General features: G+C 48.8%; 1 protein-coding gene across 1 annotated transcript in view; it reads left to right on the forward strand.

Annotated features, from left to right (window-relative positions):
* PHF19 (PHD finger protein 19) overlaps window positions 1-12,344 on the forward strand; it is a 33,625-nt gene that overhangs the window by 1,326 nt on the left and 19,955 nt on the right. Inside the window, exons 2-6 of the mRNA XM_038745474.1 lie at window positions 3,263-3,469; window positions 4,648-4,729; window positions 7,685-7,780; window positions 9,750-9,850; window positions 11,883-12,031. Of these exons, the coding sequence (XP_038601402.1) occupies window positions 3,278-3,469; window positions 4,648-4,729; window positions 7,685-7,780; window positions 9,750-9,850; window positions 11,883-12,031 (620 nt within the window). The 5' untranslated portion in view covers window positions 3,263-3,277. The remainder of the gene's footprint in view (window positions 1-3,262; window positions 3,470-4,647; window positions 4,730-7,684; window positions 7,781-9,749; window positions 9,851-11,882; window positions 12,032-12,344) is intronic.

A 12,344-nucleotide genomic window follows, 5' to 3' on the forward strand; every position in this document is an offset into this window, starting at 1 on the left:
CGCAGCCAGGCCTTCTCCCGCCCGCACCACCTCCCCCTGCACGGGCCCCCGCCGCCGGTTGGCATCGGAGTGGGACCGGACACAGAGAGCGAGTGTGTGTGTGTGTGTGTGTGTCAGAGTGTGTGTGTGGGGTGTGTAAGTGTAACCCACAAAAATGCATTTTACTTTGAATGGTTTTGAATCAGCCAATCACAGTCCTTTGGGTCCCGGCTGCGAGTAGCCGGAGGCAGAGGGGGAGATGGGGGGCACCGGCGGCTGGTGGGTGGGGGGCGATGGGCATCGTTTTTTCCTCTCCGGGGAATAAGGGAGGGAGGGGAGGGGCTTTGGGGGAGATTGGGGAGGGGCGTCCCGGCTTGGATTTGGGGGTGCCCCCCTCTCGCCGTCGCCCAGGCCCCGGGCGCGGGTCCTGCCAGGGGCGGAGAAGGAAATGTCAGGCGGTGAACCTGCTGCGGGCGGGAGCTGCCGGGCGCCTCCGAGACCCCTCCCCCGCTGGGGGTGGGGGTTACAGTTGCTCCTCTCGGAAGTTTGAAACTTCCCTCCAAAGAGGCCCCGACTTTCCTCCCCCTTCCCCGCCCTCCTCCACGGGGGAGCCGCTCCTTCGTCTCCCAAGGGCGGACAACTTGGACTTGGAGAGGAGAAAGAGGCAAATGACGGTGTGATGAGTTTGGGGTTTTGTTGTGGTTTTTTTTTTTTTAACTTTTTCTGTTGCCAGCCTCCCGCCCGCACCGTTTTCCACCCTGCCTCACTCTGGGGGCCGAAAGATTTAAAAAAAAAAAATCGTATTCCAGATACCGTTGGTGGGTCGGAAGGAAAATGGGGAGGGGGCCCCATCCCACCCCATTCTAGATTGTGAGCCCACTGTTGAGCAGGGACCGTCTCTATAGGTTGCCAACTACCGTTTGTGGGTCGGAAGGAAAATGGGGAGGGGGCCCACCCCATCCCATCCCATCCCATCCCATCCCATCCCATTCTAGACTGTGAGCCCACTTTTGCAGACTGTGAGCCCACTGTTGGGCAGGGGCCTTCTCTATAGGTTGCCAACTACCGTTTGTGGGTCGGAAGGAAAGTGGGGAGGGGGCCCATCCCATCCCATTCTAGACTGTGAGCCCACTTTTGTAGACTGTGAGCCCACTGTTGGGCAGGGGCCGTCTCTATAGGTTGCCAACTACCGTTTGTGGGTCGGAAGGAAAGTGGGGAGGGGGCCCATCCCATCCCATTCTAGACTGTGAGCCCACTTTTCTAGACTGTGAGCCCACTGTTGGGCAGGGACCGTCTCTATTTGTTGCCAACTACCTTTGTGGGTCGGAAGGAAAATGGGGAGGGGGCCCATCCCATCCCATCCTAGACTGTGAGCCCACTTTTCTAGACTGTGAGCCCACTGTTGGGCAGGGACCGTCTCTATAGGTTGCCAACTACCGTTTGTGGGTCGGAAGGGAAATGGGGAGGGGGCCCATCCCATCCCATTCTAGACTGTGAGCCCACTTTTCTACCGTCTCTATAGGTTGCCAACTACCGTTTGTGGGTCGGAAGGAAAATGGGGAGGGGGCCCACCCCATCCCATTCTAGACTGTGAGCCCACTGTTGGGTAGGGACCGTCTCTATATGTTGCCAACTTGTACTTCCCAAGCGCTCAGTACAGTGCTGTGCACACCATAAGCGCTCAATAAATACGATTGACTCATATGCAACTCACCTCCGTGGTTTGGCAACTTGTATTAGCGGGGGGAGGGCGGTGGGCAGGGAACGTGTCGGTTTGTTGTTGTGGGGTACTCTCCCGAGCGCTTAGTACAGTGCCCTGCACGCAGTAAGCGCTCAGTAAATACGATTGAGTGAATGAATGAATGAATGAATGAGTGAATGGTCCAGGACCCGCTGCCTCCCGGTGGTCCAGGAGGGGATTTGGTTGCCGGCAGAAGGACTGTCCCGGCCGCGGCAGGTGGCTCGCTTCCTCTAGTCGGGCCTTTTCTGGGCCAAATGAAGCAGCGAGATAAGCAATTATCCCGTGAACTTGATCAGCGATAACCTGAATCCTTCAAACTGCAGACTCAAATCACCTTAGCCCGTTTTTCCGCAGAAGCCGGGGTAGAGTTAGGGAAGGAGGGGGAAGGGATTAATCTGGGTAATTGCTTTAATTGACCCGATTACCTTGTCTTTGGAGACACAGCCCAAGCAGCGGACCACTTTTCCCTACAGGATTGGATCCCAGTGCATCACCAGAGACAGTCAGCTTTGTTCACGTCCATTCATTCATTCAGTGGCACTTACTGAGCGCTTACCGTGTGCAGAGCACTGTACTAAGCACTTCGGAAAATACAACAGTCCCATTCCCTGCCCACAGCGAGCTTAATCCTGCCCCTCCCTCCACTTTCCTCAAATCAAAGTCCAAAGGGATTCGGGGGGGGGCCTGGGAGCCAGAATAGCCCACCTGGAACCCCAGAAGAGGAGAAATGGGAACGTCAGGAGAGGCCCTCTCGGGGGGTTTCTAGTTCCTTTATGGATGCCATAAATGGAACTAAATGTCTACATTCCAGGCCCTTTGTTTCAGTGGTGAGAAAGTTGGATTTATTTAAACATTCAAAATGCCCTTAAGGTTAAATCAAGATAAACAAAAAATCCTTCTTTGGGTGACTAATAACATATCGGGACATCCATCTCGTTTAAAACAGCACGCACGAGAAAAATTTATATTTTCTTTTCCTTCCTTATAATTGTTTGCACTCGAATGACTTAACTAACAATGGGAATTTACGTTTGAGTGCAGCAATAGAAAATATAAATATAATTGTGTCCAACTTTATTTTCACCAAAATAGTGTTTATTACTGTATGTATACTTGGGAGAAATAGTTGTGTACATATACTTGGGAGAAAAGTATGTCATTCATTTCCCACTGAAATCTTTACTGTCTTCCTCACTTCCCACACCCCAACCTCCAGGCTTTTTTTTTTTATAGAAACAAAGGAAGTCTAAAATGGTCACAAAGCAGAGTCCCTCTAAAGGAGTGATGGTTGGTCTTTCCACCAAATCCCTGACTTGTGTAGTATGACTTTTACATTTCCCTATAAACATCTCAATGCCACATCTGCTGAAGCAGCAAACATTTGGCAGCTAACTTAGTATTAATAGAACATATGGGCTGTAAAACCCACCAACCACATTCCCAGGGGAGAGGCCTTGGAGAGCGTTCGCTTCTACTAGGGTCAGCATTGGACACACTGATGGACTTGTAGAAAATAAGGAGTTACTTTGTTTCCTGAACCAGAATCCGTCGAGGCCGATGGAGAACCGCACCTTGGACTCAGGTATCCGGGATGTCTACACCCCTGCCAGCCACCTCCAGCAGAAAACGGTGGGAGCCTCGGGGAAGCACAGGACTGGCTTCAAAGATCTCATGGTCAAGCTGACTGAAGGACAGTATGTGTTATGCAGGTGGACAGATGGACTATATTACCTGGGAAAAATTAAGAGGGTAAAGTATTTTTAAATCTCAACTGATCTCTTCTAAGAAATCTACCCCCTCTCTCCTGACCTGTTTCCTGAGGACAGTTCTTATCTGAGTTATCACCAATAGATTGGAGTGCCCCTAGGGTAGGATGAGGCTGACAGAGGGATCAGTCTGGAGAGGCCAGGCAGTAAGAAAGAAGGGAAGGACTGACACCACCCCTGCTGTCAATATCGGTTCTCCCCTCTGCCTGGATTCCACCTCCTTATCTTCTGAAGAAGAGGCCTGGGCAGAGACACTCCACACCTCCAGGACAGGATCGTGGTTTCTTAAACCTCCCGTGTTCTTCAGTCTCTCTTGTAAGACCCTGCTCCCTCCTTGCTGGGGAAGGTGACTGTGGAGGATTAGGTTAGGTGCCCTATAGTTTGCCAGAGGCCAAACTGAAGGTTTCCCTGAGATTCCCACAGTGTCCTGATGTTTACATGGACGGAGTTCTGGAGAGAATATCCCATCAGCCCCACTGGACATGTGAGCCTGCAACTTTGACTTATAATAATTAGGAAGTACATACTATGCGCTGCACTATGTGTTATGCACTGGGGTAGATACAAGGTTATCAGATTGGATACAGTCCTTGGCCCACGTGGAACTCTACATCTCTCTTATCCCCATTTTGCAGTTAGAGAAACTGAGGTCTGCAGAGATTAAATCACCCAGCAGGCCCATAGCAGAGCTGGGATTCAAACCCAGGCCTTTAGGCTCTCAGGCCTGTGCACTTTCCATTAGGCCATGCATGGGCTTTTTAGCTCAATAGAAAAGCAAAGTGTGCACAGCCTCATGGAAGCCCTGGGGGAATTTCTGTGCTGAATGGAGAATCTCTACAAACAAACCAAAATGCCAGAAAAGGTCTAGTTCTGACCCATACTACTTTTAAAAGAAACCAGAGATTCCCGAGCCTGGCACGGCCCTTCAGAGGTCATTTCAGCCATCTCTTGCTTCCAGATTGTTACAGCTGATCAATAGGATCTAATCGTTAGTGAAGGAGGCACCATAATCTCTTTTTTTTCCCCTTGATCTCGTTTTTCTTGCCAAGGCAGGGTCTACCTTTGGTACCACTGCCATAGATGCCCTGGGTGGGGGGGACCAAGTCAGAGGGACAAAGAGAAACAGCCTTGTAGTTTTTCCACTCTCTTTTTGCATCCCAGGTGAGCAGTTCAAAGCAGAGCTGTCTTGTGACATTTGAAGACAATTCCAAGTACTGGGTCCTGTGGAAAGACATTCAACATGGTGAGTGGGGTCCAGCTGTCGGGCTGCAGCCTGGGTTTGTAAATACTTCCTCCAGCTCCCCTTTTTGGCCAGTGAAGGCTCCCCTCATCACCTTCCAGCCATAGAGGAAAAAAAATGTTCTTCCCATTCCAGTGGATCTTCAGTTCTCTTTTCTCTTTGTCTCTTCTTCTTTACCTGCCTCCCACCTGTGGAATCCAGGTAGTCATGGTTTAGTTCCTGAATGCAGATGAGTAGCAGAACAGGGAGCAGAGGGAGAGCTCAGGGAAGATCTTTCTTTTATTGCTAATCATAAAAGTCCAGTTTCTGAGACAAAGCGCCTTGACCAAATCCCCCTCTATCCACCCTAATGCTACAAAGCATTGGCTGAGCTCTGGAGTTGTGTATAGGAGGGTATCCTGGCCCTGCTTTGTAAGGTTAGAATCCATGTAGGACAGATAAGACCAGATTAGACGCGTCAGAGGAAAGGATGTGTGGGCCCCCGTGAAGATTCACTGGCTGGGTTCCCCATATCAGTTTCTCCTTCAGGGATGGAAGGAGAGTCCTAAGTGAGGGTGATCTAGGAAACACCTCTTTGGCTCGTCCATCAGGCAACTCGTCATTCACATCTGATCGTGACAAAACTAGGGCTCCCAGGCCCATTTTCCTGCCTGAGACAAATTTGGCAATTTATGGAGCCCAAAGCCCTTCCCAACTGTATTCAAGTCAGTGCCGCTGATCAATTGCCAAAAATTGGAAAACGTGCCAGAGGGAGAAGTAAAAGTTGTGTTTTTGTCCTCTGATCCTGCTCTCAAACAACCATCTCCAAAGGCTAAACGGATTGTCTGTCATTGTAAAAGTTCAAGCTCTGAGTTGAACCACACAGGCATCCAATCCACATTAATCCCAGAGTTTGAGGGGTTCAGATAATCAATTTAATTAGGGGAAGATCAGGAAGGGGAAGATCAGGAGTTTAGAAGAGGTAGGGGTGTAAATGGAATGAGGTCACCATGACGTAAGTGGTAAGATCAGGAGGCTTTGTAATGATAATAATTTTGAAGTACTTTTTATGTGCCAAATACTGTACTGAGCTCTGGGGGAGAAACAGTGTAATCAAGTCAGACTCAGTCCTTGTCCCACACGGGGCTCACAGTCCAAGTAGGAGGGAGAACAGCTATTGAATCCCCATTTTACAGATGAGAAAACTGAGGCACCGGGCAGGTAAATAACTTGCCCAAGGTCACACAACGGGTACCTTGGGCAAGTTAGGACCCAGGTCGTCTGAGTTCCAGGCCTGTGCTCTATCCACTAGGCCACACTGATTCTGCTTTGTGTGGTGGAGAAGGTTGCGGGGAGGTGGGAGCATGTGACCTGAAAAACACCCTCAGGTTACTCTTTAACTTCAGTGTGGGGGGCTTAATCCCCTCTCCTCTGAGTTCTCCATAGTCTCCTGTCTTGAATGGAACAGAAATGTTATCTGGGAGGAGGGAGCAGTTATTTTGAGCTCTCAGTGCATACATTGTGCGTTTTATTAATGTGCTCATTCTGGACGGCAAGGTCTGATGAGGGCTGGCTCCTTTTCCCTGAGACACTTCTTGGAAGTTAGAAGCAGAGCTCCGGGGTTCTTTTCCCAGTAAAATAAATATCCATACATTGAGGACACATACTGTGATGTGTGAAATTCTCACTTTTAGAGAGTGGATATTGGAGAGGAGCCAGGACTGTGCAGAGCAGAGCTTATGGCAACAGCTGAACAGTTAGTCCCATAAAGAGGGGACTTATGCAGCTTCTGAGTGTTCTCAAGCTAAAAGGCTTTCTATGAAGAAACAATTCTGCCCTCCTGTGTCTACTGCTCAGTGACAAATGCTTCATTGCTCTGCCCCTGGGACGCTGGAGATGTAGCAGTCAGTCAATCAATCAACTTAATTATTGAATGCTTACTGTGTACAGAGTGCTTTACAAAGCACTTGGTAGAGTACAGTTGTGTTAGTTGACATGATCCCTGCCTGCAAGGAACAAACATTCTAGAGGAGAAGACAGATACTAAGATAATCTTCTTGACTTCATTCATTCATTCAATCGTATTTATTGAGCACTTGCTGTGTGCAGAGCACTGTACTAAGCACTTGGGAAGTACAAGTCGGCAATATATGGAGACGGTCCCTACCCAACAACGGGCTCACAGAAGTCACAAACTCAGGATGGTTGCTGGGGACAGGGAGCCTCCATCGAGAGAATTAGGGAGGTGTATATATCATACAGTCAAGTGGACGTTTTATCCCAAGGCATCAACCTATCTAAAAGTCTTTTTCTTTTTTCTGTTTCTTCCTGTTTCTTCCCCCCGCGCTTGATTTTTATCCAGAAGCAGGATGAGAAAATACCCAAGAATATCATCTTTTTGCATGGGTATATGAAAATCTCAGCTTGGCTACAGGGTAATTTATAGACTGGCTTTTCCTCCCTGTGGGTGTTTGGATATGCTCTCCAAAAACGCGTGTCATGGTAACTTTATTATTTTTTTCCTCTCAGCCTGCTTACAGGGCTGAGACCCATTCTGAGCTGGACTGTAGTAAAGCCGGAGAGGCTGAGTCCAGCAGGTCAGCTCTTGGCAGGATTGTCTGCAGATACTGGCTGTCCGGCTGGGTTTCAGAACAGATGTCATTTCTAAAGCGAACAGGGACTATATGTGCACCAAAAAGCAAATATTGCCTTACCTAGAAAAATTAGTCCTTTTTAAAAAAAGATTTGAAGTAATGGTCTGCTATTTTCCTAAGATGCCCCTGCCTTTATATTTAATGTTTTGTAAGCCTGATTCACTTGACTGCAAGTACAGAAATAACCTGCTACTTTAAGCTCACCTAACCCACTCCCAGACACCCAGAGCCCAGTCCGCCCCATCATCCCCAAATTTCTGCCTCTTGGAATGCTTGGCAAAATGATTCGGCTGACCTTCTGCTGCTACTGTCTATATCCTTTCAGCTGGTGTCCCAGGGGAGGAGCCCAAGTGTAATATCTGCCTGGGGAAGACATCCAGACCCCTGAATGAAATCCTCATTTGTGGAAAGTGCGGCCTAGGTAAGAGCCAGGGGCACTTTAAGGAATTTCCCTAGACTCTGACCAAGCATCAGCCTGGGGTGGAGAGAAGGAGGCTGAGCTCAGTTATGCTGATGAGATGTCTCTAAGTGGTGTGGTTGACTCCCCACTCTGTGAGGGCCTCCTCCCCACCTCCCTACCCGGCCCCCACACATCTCCCCTTCCTCGTGAGGCCCACGGGTACCATTTCTCCCCATCCTGGGCGAGAGCTCTGGGGTAATAGCTGTCAAGGGTGATTCCATGAAGAGGTGGGAAAGATGCTCTCAGGCGGAGAAGAGGATTCCCAAGAGGGGCTCAAAGTCCTCGGAGGAAAGGAGCGACATAAAGCCAGGGACTTGTCATTAGGAGGAATGATGACCCAAAGGAGGAGTGAGAAGGGGACTTTTCATAGTCTCTCCCTGCCCCCCTTTCTCCTTCTGCCTCCCACTTGCCTGCCATCCGCCTACACTAATCCAACCTTGGGATGTAAACTCCTGCAAACAGATGCAGAATGGTAATGCCACTTTGATCTTGGGGAGCATCTCTTTTCAGGGGTTCTCCCAGCCCTGTAAGAGAGCAATGCTTAGTGCACATGAATGCAAGTTATGGTGAAGTAACGTGACGCCCCTCAAACCCTCCCACTATGCCATTCCATTCAGTGGCCACCCACTGAGGGCTCCTCATCAGGGTGTTGGAATATATTTTGTTGTCTCAGAGATAACAGCTTTCTCAAAGTTCACGAATCCCTTGTCAGTTGCAGGGGAAGCAGCGGCAGTTAGCTGTGTTTCTAAAGCTTTCCCGGGTAGGGTAGCAGCCTTCAGATCTTACAGCTCTGGGCTGAGAACTTGCCCAGGAGATACCAAGCTGAAAAAGTGCTTGGCAGGCCATTTGGAAAGAGATCAGGCCAGGGGCTGGCGTTCTGGGCCCAGAATCACAGCCAGATGTCAGGGGCTCAGGCTCCCTGCCAAAGCCGTAGTCGGCACTCTTCCACCCCCTCATCCAACTATGGGGCCTTCCCTGGGATTTGCCATCTGATTCTCCTAGCTCTGTGGGGTAGGGGGCAGGTGAACAGCTTCTCCTGGAAACCAGGGTCAAAGCGTGTTGAGGCTCCCTCAGTCATTCACTCAGTGGTATTTATTGAGGGCTTCCTCTGTGCAGTGCACTGTACTAAGCAGCTGGGAGAGGATAATACCAAAGAATTAGGGGACACGTTCCCAGACCATAACGAGTTTATAATCCTAGGGGAACCTTGTGGTCTCTCCTTGCCCCTCCTTTCTCCCCCGTCTCACTGACCGTGAGATTGATAGCAGGAATCCATGCCAGTCAGCTCTTCATTCCCCATTCTGGTCTGCCGCCTGGGGTTCAGATGATGTTGTCCCTTGGTCCTTCTCTCCATGAAGGAGTCTCTGGCCCATTTTTTCCCTTTGTTTAGGTTCTGAACTCAAGTCCAAAGGCAGGGGGGACTATGGAATGGGATGGAAGTTGAAATTCTTGGGAGAGGAGATTAAAGGGGGAGTCATTAAAATTAATCTTACATGTAACAGTTGGGTTAGGTGGCAGAATCTGAAGGAAGATTTCTTGGACAAGTTTTGAAGATGGGGTGTGTGATGCCCCCATTTTTCCCAACATTTTTACCTGTCCTGTTGTTGCAGAATTGGTGGGGGCTGTATTTTTGGTTTCCCCAGATGTGTTCTGATTAGCATTTTCAGTCAGCCAGTCAGTCAATCGTACAATCACATTTTCTTTTTAAATTGTATTTATTTATTTATCTGGACATGTGATCTGACATATTTTGCCCACTCATGCTGACTGATACACCCACCAGCCCAGTCTGATGGAGATATCACTGACCCATCAGTGACCTCTGCCCAGGTCCCAGTGAACTAGGCAGACTCGTGTGGAGACTCCTCCAGAGACTCCTGGTTTTAAGCTGCCTCTGGTTTCCTTCTCACTTGTTTTTTCCCTCCCACAGGTTACCACCAGCAGTGCCACATCCCTGTAGCAGGCAGTGCTGACGGCTCCCCACTCACACCATGGTTCTGCAGACGTTGCATTTTCGCCCTGGCCGTTCGGGTGAGCAGGGCCATGTAGCTTGTTCGGTGTTCCATCTATCCTCTCTCCGTCTTTGGATTTCTTCAGGCCTTTCCCATTGGGAAAAAAGGTCGACTCCTTTATCACCTCCCTCACCTCCCTTTACCCTGATTCCTTCTTCCCAACCAACTTCCTACCAAATCTCACATCCTGGGGGTTTGAGCTGCTGAGATCCAGAGTATACCCTTGAAAATAGCCACTTGCCTAGGGTGACTAGTAAACGAGGAAGGGGAAGATAATAAAAAGAATCCCAGATGGGTGACTGGGACTCATTTCCCTGGTCACAAATTGTTGCCCACTACCTAGATGATCTTGAGAATTTGGGTTGGGGTTAGTGGCAGCTTTTCCCAGCATTACAACTCTCGTGCTGGCCTTTCCCTTGCTTCCTCAAGGAGTTGGGGTCCTGACCCTGATTTCTTCCATCACCTGTGTCCACCACTTTGTGGATTCCCAAAAGGTGGCTAGGGAGTGTTAGGGCCCCCTAAGTCGGGTGCAGGAAACCAAATGTGTGTACTTGTGTGCAGAGAAAGTGCTTTTTAGCCAGTGCTTGTCCTAATGCTGTGCTATTTAAATACCAAATGGTATTGGCCCTAGCCCTTTAGGGAACCCTTTGGGAAGCAGTGTGGCCTAGTGGAAGGAGCACATGGACCTCAGAGTCAGAGGAGTTGGGTTCTAACCTCGGCTCTGCCAACTGTTTACTTTGTGACCTTGGGCAAGTCATTTAACTTCTCTGTGCCTCAGTTTCCTCAACTGAAAAATGGGGATTCAAATTCTGTTCTACCTCCTACTTAGGCTGTGAGCCCCATATGAGACAGGGATTGTGTCTGACCTGATTAACTTGTATCTAGACCAGCACTTAGAACAGTGCTTAACACATAGTAAGTGCTTAAATAAATACCATGAAAAAGCACTCTAGCACTGTATTACAAAGGGAAAGAGAGGGTAATCTGTTTTATTAGGTAATCTCAATTCCGGTTTGATTTAGCTAACTATTGAGTTTCTTTGATGTAAAGGGGTTGTTTGTTGTTAAGGTCCCTGAAATTTTTTTTATGCTATGTGTTAAGTGCCTACTGTGTGCCAGGCACTATACCAAGCACTGGACACATACAAGATAATTGGGTTGGACACAGTCCCTGTCCCACATAGAACTCACAGTCTTAATCCCCATTTTACAGATGAAGTAACTGAGACACAGAGAAATTAAGTGACTTGTCCAAGACCACACAGCAGACAAGTAGCAAGACCTACGTTTAGAACCCACATCCTCTGACTCCCAAGCTGATGCTCAATTAGTGTGCCAAACTTCTTCTGAAAGTGCTGTTGAAGTTCTCCATTCTGGGTTTATTAGCTGTTACTTTTCTCTCCTTCCCCAACCCACCCGCTCCCACCCAGAAGAACCTCTGGTAGTACAGGTGAGTCTGGGACAAATCATCACACAAGAAGCAGTGGCCTGTTCCCAGGAAGCTGCAAGTGGTGGCAAATTGGTGGAATGAAGAGGTTCTCTGGAAGTTTTTTTTCCCATTTTAAGGTTAATTGTCCCCATAGAGTCAATCCTTAAGAGTCAACTTCAAATATAGGAAAAAGCTGTGGAAAGTCATTTCCCATCTCCTCCCCCTCACCTTCCCATATTCATCACCAGGCTGGCTCAGTGGAGAACTGGGGTGCAGTGACCAGGAAATGAAGCATTTGGGTCCCTTCAGGATGGAGTCCAAGCACTACCTGAAGAGTACTCTTAAAAAAAAAATCACCAAAGAGACTACAAAGCCTTCAGCAGAGTCAGTAATAAAAGCCTAGGATAAATTGCATATTATGGAACTATAGCAGAGTTGTCCAACCCACTACACCACATTCAAGACCCCTCCATTTATTCCAAGGCTTCTAGGAGATTCACTGTGGACTTTTGTGGGGTTGGGCATTTGCCTACTCATGGTCCACGTTGAATCTGTTCCAGTGATCCCCTGCCTTGGTCTCTTAATCTCTTCTCCATTGACTGTCATGGTTCTGATCCTCACAGAAAGGTGGGGCGCTGAAGAAAGGAGCCATCGCCAAGACACTGCAGGCTGTCAAGATGGTGCTGTCCTACGACCCCGAGGACCTGGAATGGGACTCTCCACACAGAACCAACCAGCAGCAATGCTACTGTTACTGTGGAGGCCCCGGAGAGTAAGACCCTAACAGTATTAGTAATTGTGATGTTTGTTAAGCTTCTACTATGTGTCAGACACTTTATTAAGCGCTGGGGTAGATAGAGGATCATTAGGTCCCACATGGGGCTCACAGCTGAAGAAGGAGGGGAAACAAGTACTGAATCTCCATTTTGCAGATGAGGGAACTGAGGCACAGGGAAGTTAAGTGATTTGCCCAAGGTCACACAGCAGACAAGTGGCAGAGCCCGGATTAGAACCCAGGGCATCTGGCTCTCAATGCTCTTTCCATTAGGCCATGCTGCTTCTCACTTTTGGCTTCATCCCAGGAT

The sequence above is a fragment of the Tachyglossus aculeatus genome, chromosome 4, assembly GCF_015852505.1.
Source record: "Tachyglossus aculeatus isolate mTacAcu1 chromosome 4, mTacAcu1.pri, whole genome shotgun sequence".
In the NCBI taxonomy this organism is placed as follows: Eukaryota; Metazoa; Chordata; class Mammalia; order Monotremata; family Tachyglossidae; genus Tachyglossus; species Tachyglossus aculeatus.